Source organism: Enhydra lutris, unplaced genomic scaffold (assembly GCF_002288905.1).
Source record: "Enhydra lutris kenyoni isolate GAN:26980312 unplaced genomic scaffold, ASM228890v2 scaffoldscaffold42, whole genome shotgun sequence".
NCBI classification, from domain to species: domain Eukaryota; kingdom Metazoa; phylum Chordata; class Mammalia; order Carnivora; family Mustelidae; genus Enhydra; species Enhydra lutris.
The window spans coordinates 15017823-15038826 of NW_019154126.1; the positions used below are offsets into that span (position 1 = coordinate 15017823).

Genomic DNA, 21004 nt, shown 5'->3' on the forward strand with positions numbered 1-21004 from the left:
TCTGCTTGTCCCCTTGCCCTCCCTTCACACACTCATGCTTCCTCTCTTTTTCTCTCTCTCAAACAAAATCTTTAAAAAAAGAAAGAAATACAATTGTACACCATTTTTGAGTTAATTTCTTTCCTTAGCAGAGGTCCATAGGTGTTCACTGAGTATATCAGGTTGTGGCCTACCCCCTAGTCATTTTCATTTTTGAAAGCTGAGAGTGCAGAGTAAAAATTGGCTGGCCTCTTTGACTCATGTAAGATTCAATGGAAGGATATTTGGGCTATTTCCATAATTTGGCTATTGTTTATAACACCGCTATACACATGGGAGTGCATATATTCCTTCAAATCAGTGTTTTTGTATCCTGTGGGTAAATACCTAGTAGTACAATTGCTGGATAGTAGGGACATTCTCTTTTTAAATTTTGAGGAACCTCCATACTCTTTTCTGGAGTGCCTGCACCAGTTTGCATTCCCACCAACAGTGTACAAGTGTTCGTCTTTTTCCACATCCTCACCAATATCTGTTGTTTTCTGTGTTGTTAATTTTAGCCATTGTGACAGGTGGGAGGTGATATCTCATTATAGTTTTGATTTGCATTTCCCTGATGATGAGTGATGTTGAGCATCTTTTCATGTGTCTGTTAGCCATTTGGATGTCTTCTTTGGAAAAATGTCTGTTCATGTCTGCTGCCCATTTCTAGACTGGATTATTTTGGGGGGTGTGTTGAGTTTGATAAATTCTTTATAGATTTTGGATACTAAACCTTTATCAAATGTCATTTGCAAATATATTCTTACATTCTGTAAGGTGCCTTTTAGTTTTGTTGATTGTTTCCTTCATCATGCAAAAGCTTTTTATTTTGATGAAGTCCCAAATATTTATTTTTGCTTTTGTTTCCCTTGCCTTTGGAGATATATCTAGTAAAATGTTGCTATGGCCCTTGTCAAAGAGGTTACTGTGTTCCCCTCTAGGACTTTGATGGTTTCATGTCTCACAGTTAGGTCTTTAATCCATTTTGAGTTAATTCTTGTGTATGTTGTAAGGAAGTGCTCTAGTTTCATTCTTCTGAATGTTGCTGTTCAGTTTTCCCAATACCGTTTGTTGAAGGGACTGTATTTTTTCCGTTGGATATTTTTTCCTGCTTTATTGAAAATTAATTGGCCAAATTATCGTATGTTCATTTCTGGTTTTCTGTTCTGTTGATATATGCGTCTATTTTTGTACACATAGATCGTATCCTGACTTTTTCTCAGATTGTGCAGGTGTAGCTGCCCAATTACCATTTTTACTCACTTTTTCTGTTGGTGAGTAGTTGCTATCTTGATGGTAACTACTATTCCATGCCCAGAAAATTGTCAGTTAAGAACTAAACTGTGTGGTAGACCAGTTGACTGGGCCTCATGAAGAAGTTTAATTGAGCTTGACATAAGGCAATTGTGGCACAAATGAACCTAGAAATCTGAGTCTAGTTAAAAATCTCATCCTCAGTTCATCAGGGTAGACCCGAGGGACTACCAGGGTGATACTTGGAGGCCACTATTGTCTCCAAAAAGTGATCCAAATGTTTTTCAGTGGAGGAATCTCTTCATGAATGGGCTTTATTTCAGAGGCCAAATAGTACCCAGCTGAGGAGGAAGACAGTCTCAGAGATGTGTGTCCTTTCATTCACTTCCTTTCCTCAACTTCTGTGGGCAACATGGCTGCTGTCCAGGCTCTACAAGAAGGAATTTTATACTAATAAGCCCTGTAGATTGCCAATCTCCCTCACTGAGTTTAAAAATATTATCTCTTGTATTGTGGAGGGGATATACCAAGTCTCTAAGGTCTTTTAAGGTCACTGGATCAAGCTCACTTCTCCTCTCCCATCTCCCAGTGTCCTCCGTGTTATTCCTTACACTGCACAAGTAATTGAAACCATATGATAATTGACTCTCTCTGCTTGACTTACTTCACTCAGCATAATCTCTTCCAGTCCTGTCCATGCTGATACAAAAGTTGGGTATTCATCCTTTTTGATGGAGGCATAATACTCCATTATGGACCATATCTTCTTTATCTATTCAGCCATTGAAGGGCATCTTGGTTCTTTACACAGTTTGACAACTGTGGCCATTGCTGCTGTGAACATTGGGGTACTGGTGGCCCTTCTTTTCACTACATCTGTATCTTTAGGGCAAATACCCAGTCGTGCAATTGCAGGGTCGTAGGGAAGCTCTATTTTTAATTTCTTAAGGAATCTCCACACTGTTTTTCAAAGTGGCTGCACCAAATTGCATTCCCACCAACAGTGTAAGAGGGTTCCCCTTTCTCCACATCCTCTCCAACACCTGTTGTTCTTGTCTTGTTAATTTTGGCCATTCTAAGTGGTGTAAGGTGGTATCTCAATGTGGTTTTGATTTGAATCTCCCTAATGGCTAATGATGAACATTTGTTCATGTGTCTGTTAGCCCTTTGTATGTCTTCTTTGGAGAAGTGTCTGTTCATCTTCATGTCTTCTGCCCATTTTTTGATGTGATTATCTGTTTCGTGTGTGTTGAGTTTGAGGAGTTCTTTATAGATCCTGGATATCAGCCCTTTGTCTGTAGTGTCATTTGCAAATATCTTCTCCCATTCTGTGGGTTGCCTCTTGGTTTTGTTGACTGTTTCCTTTGCTATGCAGAAACTTTCTCCTGATAAAGTCCCAAAAGGTCATTTATGCTTTTGTTTCCTTTGCCTTTGGGAACATGTCTTGAAAGAAGTTGCTGTGACCAATGTCAAAGAGGTTATGCCTATGCTTTCCTCTTGGATTCTGATGATTCCTGCCTCACATCGAGGTCTTTTAACCATTCTGAGTTTATCTTTGTGTATGGGGTAAGTTTCATTCTTCTCTACATAGCTGTCCAATTTTCCCAGCACCATTTATTGAATAGACTGTCTTTTTTCTACTGTATATTTTTTCCTGCTTTGCTGAAGATTATTTGACCATAAAGTTGAGGGTCCATATCTGGGTGCTCTACTCTGTTCCACTGGTCTATGTGTCTGTTTTTGTGCCAGTACCATGCTGTCTTGATGATCAGCTTTGTAGTAAAGCTTGAAATCAGGCAACGTGATGCCAAAAGTTTTGTTTTTCTTTTTCAACATTTCCTTAGCAATTTGGGGTCTCTTCTGGTTACATACAAATTTTATGATTTAGATACAGCATTTGTTCCTGATTAAAATGCTTCAAAGTATAGGGATAAAGGGAATATTCCTCAACTTCATAAAATCTATCTATGAAAAACCCACAGTTAATATCATCCTCAGTGGGGAAAAGCTGACAGCCTTTCCTTTGAGATCAGAAACATGACAAGAATGTCCACTCTCACCACTGTTGTTCAACATAGTACTATAAGTCCTAGCAACAGCAATCAGACAACAAAAAGAAATAAAAGATATTCAAATTGGCAATGAAGAAGTCAAACTCTCTCGTCACAGATGACATAATACTTTATATGGAAAACCCAAAGTCTCTACCCCAAACTACTAGAACTCATACAGCAATTCAGTAATGTGGTGGGATACAAAATCAATGTACAGAAATCAGTTGCTTTCTTATACACTAACAATGAAAATATAGAATGGGAAATTAGAGAATGGATTCCATTTACTATAGCACCAGGAACCATAAGATACCTAGGAGTAAACCTAATCAAAGAGGGGAAAGATCTGTACTTGAGGAACTACAGAACACTCATGAAAGAAATTGAAGAAGACACAAAAAGATGGAAGACCATTCCATGCTCTTGGATCGGAAGAATAAACATTGTTAAAATGTCTATACTGCCTAGAGCAATCTATATTTCAATGCCATCCTGATCAAAATTCCACCGGCATTTTTCAAAGAGCTGGAACAAACAATCATAAAATTTGTAGGACCCTATCACTTTTGCAGATGATCCAGTAGTATCCCTCAAAAGAGTCCTAAAGACTTACTAGCTCCTCCCAAAGTGCTCCTTCCAGAAAGGAATTTACTTTATTGTTGACTATGACAGTTTGTCAGAGAAAAATCTGCCAGTTTCGACTTTGTCAAGTTGTAGCAATTTTACTTTATCAAAAGTAGCAATTAAACTTTTATTCACTTACTACAATACTATAAACAAGAGCCTAAAGAGGAAAAGACCCCAGCTATACCAAGGTTTCATTCTCTACACAGAACAAACTAGGAAAGGGTCAGATGGGAGTGAGGTTTGGGGGAAGATCATCTCATAGCTGTAAGAGCCTCAAACACAAGGTTCTTCGTTTTTGAACCCAAGAGCCTTGCAGATGTTGATGAAGGATGGCTAGGAGGATAGAAGTCCTAAATATTGAGTTGAAAATGAGAAAAGTATCTTCAAATTCCCCTAGTACAGTCATCTGTTGCGAAGTGCCTGAAAAGTACAATGTATTAGCTGACTCCTCCCATTTTCACAAAGAGCCTCTAATGGAGGTACCTGGTATAGAGATGAAAAATGCATAAGTGCAAGGCATGGGTTGATCTTGGTCCTTTATGGAAACTAACTCCAGTTTCCAAAGTTCACTGGCTATGCATTAAACTTCATGTTGGGTGACAAGTTTCCCCCCCATGAGTACTGCCAGGTAGAGATTTTTGTTCTCTCTGTCTTTTAAAAATTTCTCTTCTTTCTAAATCATAAGATTGAGTACAGATTATCCCTTTTTCTCCCTTTTATTATTGTCTCCTAGAAACCCATCTAAGTCAGTTTATAAAGATCTTTATTTATCACATTAGTCATGAAAATTTATACCATGGCATAGTTGATGGGATAGAACTTAGTTTATTCAGGCAGTTTCCTATATTTGGACATTTTATGAGATTTTGAATATTTTGCAATGAAAAATAATGTGGCTATGATAATGTACATATAAATTTTCACTTTTGTCTTATTAATATGCATTAACCTAAAGTATAAATAACACAAAATTAGACAAAAAAACATTTTTAATGCAAGAAATGTTCATGAATTAAGGAGATAGCTACAACACTTACCCACTAAAAATCCTCATCACATTTTCATGTCAGATTTTACATTATAGTAATTTATTTATAGATGTTCATGTGAAAGAAAGTGCTGCTATAGATGTTATGTTTGAAACTTAAGAATTTTCACAATAGATCTGTTTTTCTATTTAGTGTTTTAAATGCATCTCTTTATGTAGTTCATGATAATATGACAGATGAAAATCCTGTGCTTGAGCATCAAGAGTCAATGTCAAAAATCCAATTGCAAGTAAAGGAACAAAAAATTGCTAAAGGGGAAAGACTCACTAGTAAGTATAATAATTATACATCACTAAATTATTATTATTATTTTTTTTTAATTATTTTTTTTAAGATTTTATTTATTTATTTGACAGAGAGAGATCACAAGTAGACAAAGAGGCAGGCGGAGAGGGAGAGAGGGAAGCAGGCTCCCTGCTGAGCAAAGAGCCCGATGCGGGACTTGATCCCAGGACCCTGAGATCATGACCTGAGCCAAAGGCAGCGGCTTAACCCACTGAGCCACCCAGGCGCCCCTATTTTTAAATTAATCATATCAAAAGATGGTTTTTCTGTGGTTCATGAATATGTGTATGAGCATATATTTTGTAGAAAATTTACTACACTTTGATTTAAAATATCCTAATTGGAGAACAAAGTCAAAGTATTCATAACTTTTGTTGGTTTTTGGATGTAAGACTATTTCACATCCATGGGTCATGTGCTCAGTATCCACTAAGGCCCAACAACAGATCGATAGTATCTCAAGGAGTATATACCCTTGAGGGAGATGTTGGTTTCAGTAGCCCAACAGTCACCTTTGACTTGTGGCATTATCCTTCTGTCATAGACTCAAATTGGTAGAGACTTTGGTGAGAACCACAACTCAAAAGTCAAATGTGGATCAAAGGAACTAAACAAAAAGGGGGCCTGATGGGCCTGTTGAAGGAGCTATAACGCATCCTGTTGATTGGGATCCACTCAAAGGCAGAAGCCTTTTTGGTAACCTTATAGATGGATGCCATTGAGATGCCTGCATGGGTAATATGAGAGTACCAGTAGCTGAATAGTCCTACCAATTGCTGGGTCTCCTTTGTATTTGTTGGGCTAGAGAAGGAAAAAAGAAACTTGACTCCTTGGAGCTTCACGTGAGAAAAGGTACTCTTTTCCATTTTGCTCCCAAGTATTTTACTTGAGTTTTTGGTTCTTGTACCTTGTATATATTCATGGTCCAGCTGTGTTGCTGCATGCGAGTCATTACAATATCTAGTCCTTGTGGGTAGTGCTCTAGTTTGGGTCCAGAGGAGAATGTCATCAATATTAGTAGAAGGTTAGTACTTGATCTAGAAGAAGGGCTTTTTTTTTTTTTTTTCATGTTTTGGGCTTATGGAAGGACAGTAAAAGTATATTATAAGCCATTCCACATAAGGTAAACTTATGATCCTAATTAACCTGTGTGAACAGGGATACTAGGACGGGCATTTGTGATAGCAATTGTTACATACCTATTTCACTCAGTCTGGGCAGTAAACCTCTGTGAAGGTCACAATTCCAAGTGACACCACATCGAGTTCTGTACTGTGGTGGTGAGCTGACTATAATCAATTGTGTCTCTAGGCACCCAAGGCCTTACACACAGAATGAAAAGGCTTATGAATAGAGAAAAATGTCATGGAGGACTTCTGTTTCATTAAACTTACCAATGAAGGCAAATATTTTTTTTTTGCTCCCCCAGGTAGTTGTTTTTGGATGGCAAAGGTCCAAGGCACTAGTAGCCTGGTAGGTTTATAGCTTTATATATGCCAAACTAAAATGGTCCTAAAATATAGCAGTTGCCACTAGGGCTTAGGGGTAAAAGTGAGTCAGATATATGTAGAAAATACATCTATACAATAATACATTCAATAATGGAAGCCACAGCAATGGAGATTTTTAGTGGTCTGTAGGGACATACCCCTAGTTGAGTTTTTTTTTTTTTAAAGATTTTATTTATTTATTTGACAGACAGAGATCACAAGTAGGCAGAGAGGCAAGCAGAGAGAGAGAGAAGGGGAAGCAGGCTCCCCGCTGCCCAGAGAGCCCAATGTGGGGCTCGATCCCATGACCCTGGGATCATGACCCGAGTTGAAGGCAGAGGCTTCAACCCACTGAGCCACCCAGGCGCCCCACCCCTAGTTGAGTTTTAAGGGTCTCATTTGGTGAACTCAAACCCAAAGCAATTGGACATTATCTATTTCCCCCTCATCCTAGTGTCATTGGCTACCGAGATCATAATCATATGTATATCAATGTCCAAAAGTCCTAGAAATTCAGTTCGCATCCACCTTCCCATTGAAGTATGACCTAAGCATACATCCTTATGTCTCAGTCGGGGATATAGGGACCTCGACCTAACTCTGGTTCTTGTTTGTATTGAAAGTTGAAAGATTGGATAGAAGTAGGTGATGTGGGAAGGAGAGGTCTCTGGTTATCTCAAGGTTTACTGAGAAGTGCAGAAGGAAGAACACTTGTATTAATCATAGATATCATCACCATTTGGCTTCTAGTGTGGCTATTGGTTGGTCATTTATGGACCACTATCTGGTGATGAATTCTTGATGGAGAGTTCATTAATGTCATCCTTGAGACTCCACTGTTGGGTTACCAGACCCAGAGATTTCCTTGATTGTTAAGAAGTAGGTTCCTGGGGCACCTGGGTGGCTCAGTGGGTTAAGCCGCTGCCTTCGGCTCAGGTCATGATCTCAGGGTCCTGGGATCGAGTCCCACATCAGGCTCTCTGCTCAGCAGGGAGCCTGCTTCCCTCTCTCTCTCTGCCTGCCTCTCTGTCTACTTGTGATCTCTGTCTGCCAAATAAATAAATAAAATCTTAAAAAAAAAAAGTAGGTTCCTGATTAACATATTTTAAGTCACTCCTTTCACTAGTCAAACTTTTTATCTTAACGTTAGCGGGTTTTTTCCTTGCCCTGAAATTTGTCAGTTAAGATCCAGGTTGTCTTGTAAGCCAACAGATATAACTTCATAAGGAGGTTTAATGGAGCTAGAAACCAGCAAATATGGCACAAATGACCCTGTAAATCTGAGGCTAGTTAACAGTATCATTACCTACTTACTGCTCTTGCTCCCCATTGTTTAACAAAAGGGCCATCAAAGTGGCTAATTGGACATCTTGTAGGTGGCTATAAAGGTGGTCCAAACAACATTTTTGGTGTTAGGATGCTTAACATGGGTGGGCCAGACCTGAGAAAGGAGTGTATCTGGTATTCATCTTATTGCCTTCCCCCGCTTCCTTGTCTTCCTTGAGCAAGTGACCACTGTGAGGGCACTCTGAATGAGTGGCTCTGTTGTGATGTATTCCCTCACTAAGTTTCACAAGTTACCTCCTTAATGATTAAGGCAAACTACCCCATATTATATTACCTCTTCAGCTCACTGGAAAAGCAATTTTGAAGGTTCATTAAAAATGGGCCTCAGAAATTTACTACATCATAGGTTGTTCATTAGTGCTAGGGATATTCTTAGACTAACAGTAGTTTAGTGCAATTCAGCAAGCATGGTTTACAATGACTTTGGAAAAAAACCCTGTCTTTTTTCCTCATTTATCTCTCATGTTTCATTTTATAAAGGTATATACATTAAAATTTTCTTTCTGTTCTTTATTAAAAGAGAATTCACTAGATAACCTCTCTATCATTTTTTTAATCCACTTAACATTATAACCTAGAAATTACTCCCAATTTGATGAGATCCTTTTTTCTTTCCTTTTATAATTGCATGTACAGTTGTTTGGACCATATTATATACCATAATCAATATTACCATAGTTTATACTATATACTTTAGCTTATCAAACTAATCTCCTATGTTTGTACATTTATGTGATTTTGAGCATTTTGCAATTAAAAATATGCTGTAATGAATAAACTTGTACATACATATTCTCATTGCTTGGTCTATAATTGTGTTTTAATATAAAGTATTAAGAAAACTAAAGACTAAATTTAAACATTTGAGAACTATGAATATTAATAAAATAATGAGATACTTTCGATATATATCCATTAAAACTCTTCTTACTATTTTCATATTGGATCTAGAATTAAGATAATTTACTTACAACTTTTTAAAAATATAAGAAAATATTTCTATACATTTTTCAATAATTTGAAAGTATAGAATCTCACAATATATTTGTTTTCCCATTTATTGAACTAAATGTCACTCTTTATGTAGCTCACAATAAAGTACCAGAAAATTTTATGCTTGAGCCTCAAGATTCAATGTCAAAAACCCATCTGCAAGTAAAGAAAAAAAGAACTTCTAAAGGGGAAAGAGTCAGTAGTAAGTATAGTAATTGTAGATAACTTTTAAAAAATATAAATTCAATTATCCAACATACAGTATATACTTGTGTCAGATGAAGTGTTCAATAATTTCTCAGTTGCATATAACACCCACTGCTCATCACATCATGTGCCCTCCTTAATGCCCGTCACCAAATTACCTCATCACTCCACCAACCTCCCCTCCAGCAACTCTCAGTTTGTCCCTTTTATAGTTGAGTCTTTCATGGTTTTTCACCCTCTCTAATGACTTCCCATTCAGTTTTTCCTCCCTTACCCTATGATCCTCTGTGCTGTTTCTTATATTCCACATATGAGTGAAACCATAGGGTAATTGTCTTTCTCTGATTGGCTTATTCCACTCAACATAATATCTTCCAGTTCCATTCACGTCAGTGTAAATGGTAAGTATTCAGCCTTTCTGATGGCTGAGTAATATTCCATTATATGTATGAACCACATCTTCTTTATCCATTCATCAATGAGATGTCCATGTTGAAGGACATCTCGGTTCCTTCCATAGTTTGGCTATTGTGGAGATTGCTGCTTTGAACATTGGGGTGCAGGTGCCCCTTTGGATCACATTTGTATCTCGGGGTAAATCCCTAGTAGTGTAATTGCTGGGTCATAGGGTAGCTCTATTTTTAACGTCTTGAGGAACCTCCATACTGTTTTTCAGTGTGGCTATACCAGCTTGTGTTCCCACCAACAGTGTAAGAAGGTTCTCCTTTATCCATATCCTTGCCAACATTTGTTGTTTCCTGTCTTGTTAATTTTAGCGATTCAGACAGGTGTAAGGTGGTATCTCATTGTGGTTTTGATTTGTATTTCCCTGATGGCTAGTGATGTTGAACATTTCTCATGTGTCTGTTAGCCATTTGTAAGTCTTCTTTGGAGAAGTCTCTGTTCATATCTTCTGCCCATTTCTTTACAGGACTTTCTGGTTTTTTTGGGTGTTGAGTTTGAGAAGTTCTATAGATCTTGGATATGAGCCCTTTATCTGTAATGTCATTTGCAAATATCTTCTCCCTTTCCATGGGTTGCCTCCTGGTTTTGTTGACTGTTTCCTTTGCTGTGCAGAAGCTTTTTCTCTTGATGGAGTCCCAAATTTCATTTTTGCTTTTGTTTTCCTTGCCTTTAGAGACATGTCTTGAAAGAAGTTGCTATGGCCAGTGTCAAAGAGTTACTGACTATGTTCTTCTCTAGGATTTTGATGGATTCCTTTATCACATTGAGGACTTTTATCCATTTTGGTTTATCTTTGTGTATGGTGTATGAGAATGGTCCAGCTTCATTTTTCTGCATATGGCTGTGCAACTTTCCCAGCACCATTTATTGAAGAGATGGTCCTTTTTTCATTGGATGTTCTTTCCTGCTTTGTCGAAGATTAGTTGACCATAGAGTTGAGGGTCCATCTCTGGGCTCACTATTCTGTTCCATTGATTTATGTTTCTGTTTTTGTGTCAATAGCATGCTGTCTTGATGATTACAGCTTTGTAATATAGCTTGAAGTCAGCATTGTGATGCCACCATCTTTGGTTTTCTTTTTCAACATTCCCCTATTCAGACTCTTTTCTGGATGCATACAAATTTTAGAATTGTTTGTTCCAGCTCTGTGAAAAGTGTTAATGGTATTTTGATAGGGCGTGCCTTCAAAGTGTAGATTGCTCTGAGCTGCATAGACATTTTTAAAAATTTTTTTTAAATGTATTTTCAGCGTATCAGTATTCATTGTTTTTGCACCACACCCAGTGCTCCATGCAATACGTGCCCTCTCCAATACCCACCTGGTTCCCCCAACCTCCCACCCCCGCCCCTTAGGACCCTCAGATTGTTTTTCAGAGTCCATAGTCTCTCATGGTTCACCTCCCCTTCCAACTGCATAGACATTTTAACAATGTTTATTTTTCCAATCCATGAGCATGGAATGTTTTTCTATCTCTTTTTGTCTTCCTCCATTTCTTTCATAAGTGTTCTGTAGTTTCTAGAATATAGATCCTTTACCTCTTCGGTCAAGTTTATTCTTAGTTATCTTATGGGTTTTGGTGCTATTGTAAATGGAATAGATTCCTTAATTTATCTTTCTTCTGTGTCATTGTTAGTTTATAGAAATGCTACTATTTCTGTGCATTGATTTTGTATCCTGCCATGTTGCCAAATTGTTGTATGAGTTCTAGTAATTTAAGGTGGAGTCTTTTGGGTTTTCCACATAAAGTATCATGTCATCTGTGAAGAGAGAAAGTTTGACTTCTTTTTTGCCAATTTGAATGCCTTGTATTTCTTTTTCTTGTTGATTGCTAAAGCTAGGACTTCTATTAATGCTGAACAATAATGGTGAGAGTGCAGTGCACATCTCAGTTTTTCCCCATTGAGAATGATTTTTGCTGTGGGCTTTTCACAGATGGTTTTTATGATACTGAGATATGTTCCATCTATCCCTGTACTGTGAAGAGTTTTAATCAGGAAAGGATGCTGTATTTTGTCAAATGCTTTTCCTGCACCTATTGAGAAGATCATATGGTTCTCATCCTTTCCTTTATTAATGTGATTTATCATGTTAGTTGAAAGTTTGATTTCTTCTTTGCTAATCTGAATGCCTTTTATTTCTTCTTATTGTCTGCTTGCTGAGGCTAGGACTTCTAGTATTATGTTGAACAACAGTGGTGAGAGTGGGCATCCCTGTCATGTTCCTGATATTAGGAGAAAATATCTCAATTTTTCTCCATGAAGAATGGTATTTGCTGTGAGCTTTCGGTAGATTGTTTTTATGATATTAAGGTTTACTCCCTCTGTCACTATTCTGTGGAGAGTTACAGCATCCAAGAAAGGATACTGTAATTTTGTCAAATGTTTTTTCTGCATCAGTTGAAAGGATTATATAGTTCTTTTCTTTTATTAATGTGATGTATCATGTTAATTGATTAGTAAATGTTTATCCACACTTGCAGTCCAGAAATAAATCCCAGTTGGTCATGGCAAATAAACCTTTTCATGTAATGTTGGATCCTGTTGACTAGTATCTTGGTGAAAATTTTGGCATCCCTGTTCAACAGGGATATTGGTCTCTAATTCTCCTTTCTCCTTTGTCTGGTTTTGTGATCAAGGTAATCTGGCTTCATAGATAGAGTATGGAAGTTTTCCTTCCATTTCTATTTTTTTAAACACCTTCAGAAGAATAGGTATTAATTCTTTAAATGTTTGGTAGAATTCCCCTGGAAATTCATCTGGCCCTGGACTCCTTTTTTGTGTGGAGGGGGGAGGTTTTGATTACTGCTTTAATTTCCTTGCTGGCTGTGAGTCTGTTAAGATCTTCTATTTCTTTCTTTCTTTCTTTTTTTCTTTTCAGTGTTCCAGAATTCATTGTTTATGCACCACACCCGGTGAGATCTTCTATTTCTTCCTGGTTCAGTCTTGCTAGTTTATAAGTTTCCAGGGGTGCAATTAGGCAATTTCTTCCAGATTGCCTAATTTGTTGACATATAGTTGCTCATAATATGTTCTTAAAATTGATTGTATTTCCATGGTGTTGGTCATGATTTCTCCTCTTTCATTCATGATATTATTAATTTGGGCCCTTTCTCTTTTCTCTTTGATAAGTCTGGCTAGGGGTTTATCAATTTTAATTCTTCCATAGAACCAGCTTCTAGTTTCATTGATCTGTTCTACTGTTCTTTCGGTTTCTATTTCATTGATTTCTGCTCTAATCTTTATTATTTCCCTTCTGTTTGGATTAGGTTATTTGCTCTTCATTCTCCAGCTCCTTTAGGTTTAATTTTATCTTATGCATTTGAGTCTTTTCCTGAGGGGAAGGTGGAGGGTTGCCACATTCCTGTTTTTTGCAGAACTCCTGCACTAAGAGCTGTCTCACCATTGTGTGTGTACCCACTACCCCCATCTCAAGGGAGGGTGAAAGTTCCCTGCTTTCCTGTCCTTTGCAGGGTCCCCACAAGGACTGTGGCTGTGTTGGGTTGTGGCTTGCAGTTTATGGTGAACCAAGCTAAGACGTGCCTCCTGGTTCGCTGAGTGTAACCAGTTTGCTTGCTTGGAAACTCTACTGGCTCAGGCATCCCCATTCCTCTGTGACTCCAGGGATTCTGAGACCATGTTCTTCCACCTAGAATTCTGCCCCCTTTCACCACCTAAGCACCTTTAAGGCAGGAATTGCCTCTCCTTGGAGCAGATTTCAGGGGTTCCGGTTTTGTTCTCCAGGCCTATAGAGTGGTAGCCAGCTTACTGAGTCTCCTTCTTCCTGCCATTTATTTTCCAAAATATCCCCTCAGATTCACTTCTCCATACCTCTTACCTTGCAAAAAGTGGTTGCTTTTCTACTTGTAGAGTTCCACACATTCTTTTCTTACATCTAAGGTTGAATTCATGAGTGTTTAGAATGATTTGATAGTTATCTAGCTAAATTCAAAGGGCCAGATGAAACAAGATCCCCTAATCTTTTATCATCTTGCCTCCTCTAAGGCAGGGACTTATAGATAACCTTAAATAAAACTCATTGGAAGATTTTTTTTTAGTTCATAAATATATATAAATATATATTTGATTTATAGAAATCATACCTTGACCTACAATTTAAGTACCTAAAAAGAACTAGAGGACAAACCCAGAAGAATTCATAGACTTTGGTTGGTATTTCTTGTCCCATAGTTACTTTGTAGTTATAGAGCCACCACTCAGTATCCACTAAGGCCCTGTAACTGGCCACTAAGTGTCTCTGAAAGAATGTGTACCTTTCATCTGACTCTTGGAGATAGGGGTTTAGAAGCCCAAGGGGGTGCTTCTGACCTGTATCAGTGGCCTCTGCCTACCTTCTTTCAGTGAATAGAGATGTTGCTAAGTTCTGTAAATCAAAGAGCTGATATAGATTAGAGGGCCCAGGGAAGGGCAGCCTGGTGGCCTGTTGGAAGGCCTTTGTGGCATCCTCTTGGTCATGGCCCCACTGAAAGGAAGTGGCCCTTCTACTTATCCCACAGACCCTATTCCCCATAGGGTCTATGCCATCATAGACCCTACATGGGGAATATGAGAGTGTAAGTAACTCAATTGTCCAATTAATTGCTGGGCTTTCATTTGTTGAAAGTCGAGTGGGCCATGGTGTGACACTCTCTTCTGGAATGAGATGTTATACCCCTTACAAAGCATGTTGAGGAATTTTATTAGTGTACCAGGTAACTGTACCTTGCCTGTAATACTGACCCCACTGAGTTGCCATGTGTGGGTCTGTAGGGCAACCAGTATTTGTTTAGTTGTGCCCATGTTAGTTGATGTCATCACTAGAGTGGAGGTCTATTGCTTTCTCCAAGAGTGGGGCTTTTTTCATGTCATCACTTTTGCATTGATGACAGATATTCAGAGAATTTTGGCAGCATTGTGGAAGTACAGTAGTGGTATATAGTAACATAATCCACAACAGGATATACTGATCATGATCATCTATTTAAAAAGGGATGCTGAAAAGGACATTCATAATATCAATTGCTGCATCTCAAGTTCCCTCAAGATTGGACATAGACTTTAGCACTGTCAGTGTCAAGTACCATAGGTGTAAGTGCTGTACTACAACATTAAGCTGCATAGAGCAGTTTAGTCTCTATGTACCCAAAGTTGTGAGTACAGGTTGACTGAATTATTGAATAGTTAAATAGTCTCATGGAGAAGTTTCAATTCATTCAGCTCAGTAATTAGGGCAGCTATAAACTTTTCTTCCCCATGCAGGTGTTTTGGGAGACAAAGACACAGCCATTGGTAATTGGATAAGTTCACAATATTCCATATGTCAACTAAAATGTAGTTAACTGCAGAAATTTCTATCAGGGCTGAGGAATTAGTACAAAGTGGGGGTTCACACTGACAATTCACCCATACTAATAATATGTATATGAATAGGGCCATAACAGTGGAAGTTTGCAGTGATCCAAAGGGAAATCTCCATAGTTGGATCTGGGTCAGAGTCCCATGGGAATGGCCTCAGACCCAATGAAATCCTTGCCTAGATCCCTTTCACTTACATAGCAAATGTTATGTGTTTCCTCTTTATCTTGGTATCAGAAGTTGTGAAGATCACAGTCACATAGTATCAGTACCCAAAAGCCCAAGAAACACACTTCCCCATTAAATTCTGACCATAGCATATGTCTTTATGTTTCCACTGAGGAAAAATGGACAGGTACCTGGTCTAATGCATAGTCTTGTTCATTTCTGAAAACAAGAGAGTTCTTGATAAAAGTTGATAGGCTGTAGGATTCATGTCAAGATTCAGTGGAAAGAGCTGGGCAGTAGAATTTCTATTAGTCATAGGGGCCATATGCTTGTGGAACCTAGGTCAGCTGCCTTTTGGTCATCCCAGGGACCATTATCAGTCCATTAGTGCCATGGTACAGAACCCATAAACCTACTTCTTTGGCACCTCACTATTGGATATCCACTCACAGATCTCTTTGAGAAAGCCTTGGCCCAGATTATCCAGGAGTAGGTGACTGATTACCATTTTTACATTGCTTTCACTTTCAGTCAATCATTGCTACCTTGGCAGTAGCTTTTTTTTTTTTCATCTAATATTTTATCAGTTAATATTCAGATTGTATAGTGCCCAATGACCTGACATTATGAAGAAGTTTAATAGAACTTAATATCCAATAAGGGTAGCACAATTAACTGAGAAATCTGAGTTTGTTTAAAAATGTTATCATGTACTGGGTCACATGGGTGGCTCAGTCAGTTAAGCATCTGCCTTCAGCTCAGGTCATGATCCTGCGGTCCTGGGATTGAGCCCCCTGCATCAGGTTCCTGCTCAGTGGAGAGTCTACTTCTCTTTCTTCCTCTCCCTCTCCTCCAACTCATGCTCTTTCTATCTCTCAAATAAATAAATAAAATCTTTTTAAAAAATGTTATCATGTAGGGACGCCTGGGTGGCTCAGTTGGTTAAGCGGCCGTCTTCAGCTCAGGTCATGATCCCAGCGTCCTTGGATCGAGTCCCACATCGGGCTCCTTGCTTGGCGGGGAGTCTGCTTCTCCCTCTGCCTCTGCCTGCCACTCTACCTGTGCTCACTCTCGCTCCTCTCTCTCTGACAAATAAATAAATAAAATCTTAAAAAAAAATGTTATCATGTACTATCCTCACTCCACCAGTGTAGACACTAGGACCACTAGTGTGGGTTCATGGGACACTGTCTCTTCTATAATGGTGATCCAAACATCGTTTTCAGTGACAAGGAACTCATCACAAGTGGGCCATCCCATCAGAGCCAAAACCATACCCAGTCTCAGATATTTTCTGTTTTCATCCTTCATGTTTTGTAACCTCTTCAGCCAGTATAGCTACTGTCAAGGCTTCCTGAAGAAGATTTTCTGTAGAGGAAGCCCAACACTCTGCTCTTTTACTTAACTAAATTTAACAAGATTATTTCTCCTCTGAAACAGCAGTGGGTAAGCATTAGATGTATCAGTGCAAACTGATATGAGATAAAGGGGAAGATCATCTCACAGCTGAAGGATCCCCAAAGAAAAATCTCTTGATGTTTTATGGATCCTATGTTCTTGGGAAATAGGGGTGGCAGGACTAGAAATAGAAAAGCCCTACTACTGAAGTGAAACTGAGAAAAATTTCTTCAAGTGCCACCCAGTGAGGTGGTCTAGGCAGAGGCAGTGCCTAAACAATACAACACTTAAGGCAAGCCCCTCCTCCCTGCCACCATAAAGAAGCCTCCAACTGAAAGCAACTGGGGTAACAATGCACTATGGGCAAGAGCTTGAGGGATGAGGGAGTTGGGACCATGATTGGTTGTGTATCAAGTCATTTGTGGGTTGAGAAGGTTCATTCCCTCATGCTAACTGCCAGGTAATGCCTTTATAATCATTTGTGTTTGTGTCTGATACATCACACATAAGGTTTGGCCTAGAGTCAGATTCCTTAGGTGTATTCACATATACTTATATGTAAACATATATATTTGTACACTTATGCCTGCATATGTATACCTGTGCATGTAAATAAGCATAGACATATTTAGAATTTATGATAAATCTTGGAAACCTTCAATTCTAGTCTATCCCCTCAGAGTCTTGTCTTGTCTTGCCTTCCTCCCTTTCATGTGTATGTCTTCTTTCACTGTGTAAATGTTGACTCTGAATAACATAACATATTTACTCATTTGCTCATCTTGTTATGTTTATGAAATTGTTTTGGAATTGCTTGGCACATAGAAAATTAAGCATATTGAACAATGGGGTGCTTATGGCACATAGAAAATTAAGCATATTGAACAATGGGGTGCTTAGGTGGCTCAGTTGGTTAAGCATCTGACTTTGGGATTGAGCCCCCTGTGGAGCCCCCTGCTCAGTGGGGAGCCTGCTTATTGTTCTCCCTCTGCCCTTTCCTCTACTCAGGCTCTCTCTTTCTCAAATAAATAAATAAATAAATAAAGCCTTTTAAAAAAAAAGAAAACAAAGAAAAATAAGCCTACTAAAAATATTTTGTCATGTGTTTATAGTCTCTCCTTCACACTCTTGTTTATGAATGAGGATCCATGTCGAATAGTACATCAATGAGTTATTTACATCAGTGCTTTTTTCTTTGTTATTTAGTAAGTTCATTTCTTTAAATTTACTTTTAATTGTAGTTCCTCTTTTGTGATTTAATTTTATTTTTTAAGTATGTGGAACTGGAACCTGTTTCCAAAAGTAAAAAGTATTTGAAAAGATATACTTGGAAGAGAATCATTTTGTCCCCAGTTTTCTCCCTTTCATCTTGTAGATAACCAACTACATTGTTTTCTAATACCTCACTTGTGTTTCATTTTGTAAAGGTAAGTATCTAATTCATTTTCTCTATCTCTCTTTCTTATTTCTTATTTCCCCTTCTTCCTTACCTAAAAGGTACCATCCAAGCCCCGCTCTTTTTTTTCACTTAATATTGTCTTCTGGAGATCCCTCCAAGTCAGCTTATAGAGATCTTTTTCATTTCTTTTACATTTCTATACAGCTGTTTGTACCACATGATTTACCATAATTTATGTGGTTTATAGTATATGTATTAGCTTATTCTTCCAATCTCCAATGTTTCAACTTTAATGTACAATGACAAATAATGCTGTAATTAATAAATTATACATATGCATTTTCATTGGTTGATCATATAAATCTGTATGATCTATAAAGTATAAATAGCCCAAGAGAAATAGACCAATATAAATGATCTATAATTTCTATTATCTAGAAATGTCAGTGAAGTAAAGAGAAAGATTCAACACACACCTGTTAAAACTCTTCTCACAAAAATCTTTTCAGATCTGGAATTATGGTAGTTAGTTATAACTTCATAAAAATGAGAATGTTGCTCTATAGTTATAAATTGGAATTACAGAGATTTCATAATAAAACCACTTTTTTCATTTAGTGACCTCAATATATCTTTTATGTAGCTCATGATAAAATACCAGATGAAAATCTTGTGTTTAAGAATCTTGAATCAATGTCAGAAACCCAAATACAAGTAAAGAAACAAATAAGTTCTAGAGAGAAAAGATATACTAGTGAGGATAATAATTATAATTTAAATTATTTTTAATTAATTGCATCTAAAGATTTTTTCTTTGAATCATAAATCTGTATTTTATAGAAACTTAAACTTTGACCTGAAGTATAAATGCCTTAAAATAACTGGAGAGCAAAATCCAAAGTAGTCATAATTTTTGGTTAGTATTGCTGACTGTAATACTATTCCACAGACATGGGTCATGCACTAAGTATCCACCAAAGTTAATAACAGGCCAATAATTCTTTCAAAGGGTCTGTAACTTTCAGTCAGCTCTAGGAAATTAGGAGTCCAGAAGCCTAATTAGTCCATTTTCCTGTGCAGTTGCCCTCTTCCAAAGATTCCAACTGGTAAAAAGAAGTTGCTGAAACCTGTAACTCAAATGCAGTCAGAGAGGCCTAGGAGATCTGTTATGACTTCCAGAACATTTTGTTGGCTTGAAATCCACTCAAATGTACAGGCCTTTTTGGTAATTCAACAGATGGTTGCAGTCAGGATCCCATGGAGGGGAATATGAGACTGCCAGTCCTTACAAATTTTCAGTCCTTTTTTGTATTTGTTGGGACTAAGAGGGATAAGCATTTGTCAGTTGTCTCCTAAAATGAGATATATTCCTCCTGTCCAGGGATTTTACTTGGGTACAGGTCCTTGTACTATGTCCATATTAATGACCCAGTTGTGTTGCTGAAAGTCGGTCCACACAGAATCTAGTACTTTTTGTGTGGTGCCTTTGACTAGTCCAACCAGAAGGATGTCATCAATATAGTGGAATGATAATTCTCCATCTAGGAGTGGGACTTTCTCTAGGTCATAACCTTGTGGAATGACATTAAAGTTGTATTGCAACCCATCACATATAAAGCAAACTGATTCTGATCATCTGTATGGATGTGAATGTTAAAAATGGCATTTGGAATATGAATTACTTCATGCCTATTTCCCTTAGCTTGGATAATAACTTCTATGGCAGTCACAATGTCAGGTAACACCAGTGTCCTAAGCTGTTCCATAGTTAAGCTGCCTATAATTAATTGAGTCTATAGGCACACAAGGCTATATGCACAGGTTGACTTAGTTATTGAACGATGAAATAGATTCATGGAGATCTTTGGCTTAGTTAAACTCAGCAGTGAGGATAATTTTTCTTCCCCTCCCCTACATAATTGGTTTGGGAGGCGATCTCTAGATATTGATAGTCTAGCAGGCTTATAGTTTTCCACATGCCTCACTAAAATGGCCTTATATGCAGCAATGTTCATTAGGGCTTGGGGCTTACCCAAGTTGGAGTTCACATAGAAAATATATCTGTGTTAGTAATATATTTAGTAGTGGGGGTTATAAAAATGGAGGCTTATGGTGCCCCAAAGAGACATCCATAGTCAGGTCTCAGACAGGGTCAGATAGCATTAATTGCTTCCCTATTATCCTGGGTCAGAATTGTGGCAATCGCAGATATTCACAAACTAGAATCCAAATGGCCCAAGTTACGGAATTTTTTCTCGTCACCTCTTTGAATTCAAAGGCATCCATCCTCACATGCCAATAGAGATAGAAAAATCTTGGTCTGCCCCCAGCCTTACTTATATGGGTAAATGTAGGCAGAGTTCTCTGATTCATATTAAGATTACTGGATGGGGCAGAGAGAATAACCCTCATATTAGTAATAAATGTCATCATCATTTTGATTCTTTTTTTTTTTTTAAAGTGGGCTTCATGCCCAGCATGAACTCATGACCTTGAGTTCAAGACCTGAGCTGAGACCAAGAGTTGGACGTTTAACTGACTGAGCCACCTAGGCGTCCCCATCATTTTGATTCTTATGGGGCTGTGTATTGGCCCCCCATGGCACACTTCCCCCAAACAGTAGATTCTTAGTGGAAAGTATATCCATTTCCTCCTTGAGACTCTGGTTTTGAGTAACTAGACAATATTTTCAGTGGCAGGGAACACATCTTGGGTGAGTCAAACTTTTCAGAAACCAAATAGCAGCCAGTAGAAGGAGAGTGTCTCAGATATTTGTGTGTCCCCATGTCCTCCTTGGGCAAAGTGGCTGCTTTCTCAGCAAGATCACATGCTTTATGGTTGGAGGTCCACTACCCAAGTCTATCATTTCTTCAAGTTTCTAGTAAAGCATCAAGT

At 38.1% G+C, this 21004-nt stretch overlaps 1 protein-coding gene across 1 annotated transcript in view; it reads left to right on the top strand.

Moving 5' to 3' along the window:
• Nucleotides 1-21004, top strand: part of LOC111155517 (coiled-coil domain containing 7) — a 403110-nt gene that overhangs the window by 228661 nt on the left and 153445 nt on the right. Inside the window, exons 24-25 of the mRNA XM_022515688.1 lie at nucleotides 5164-5275; nucleotides 9192-9322. Of these exons, the coding sequence (XP_022371396.1) occupies nucleotides 5164-5275; nucleotides 9192-9322 (243 nt within the window). The remainder of the gene's footprint in view (nucleotides 1-5163; nucleotides 5276-9191; nucleotides 9323-21004) is intronic.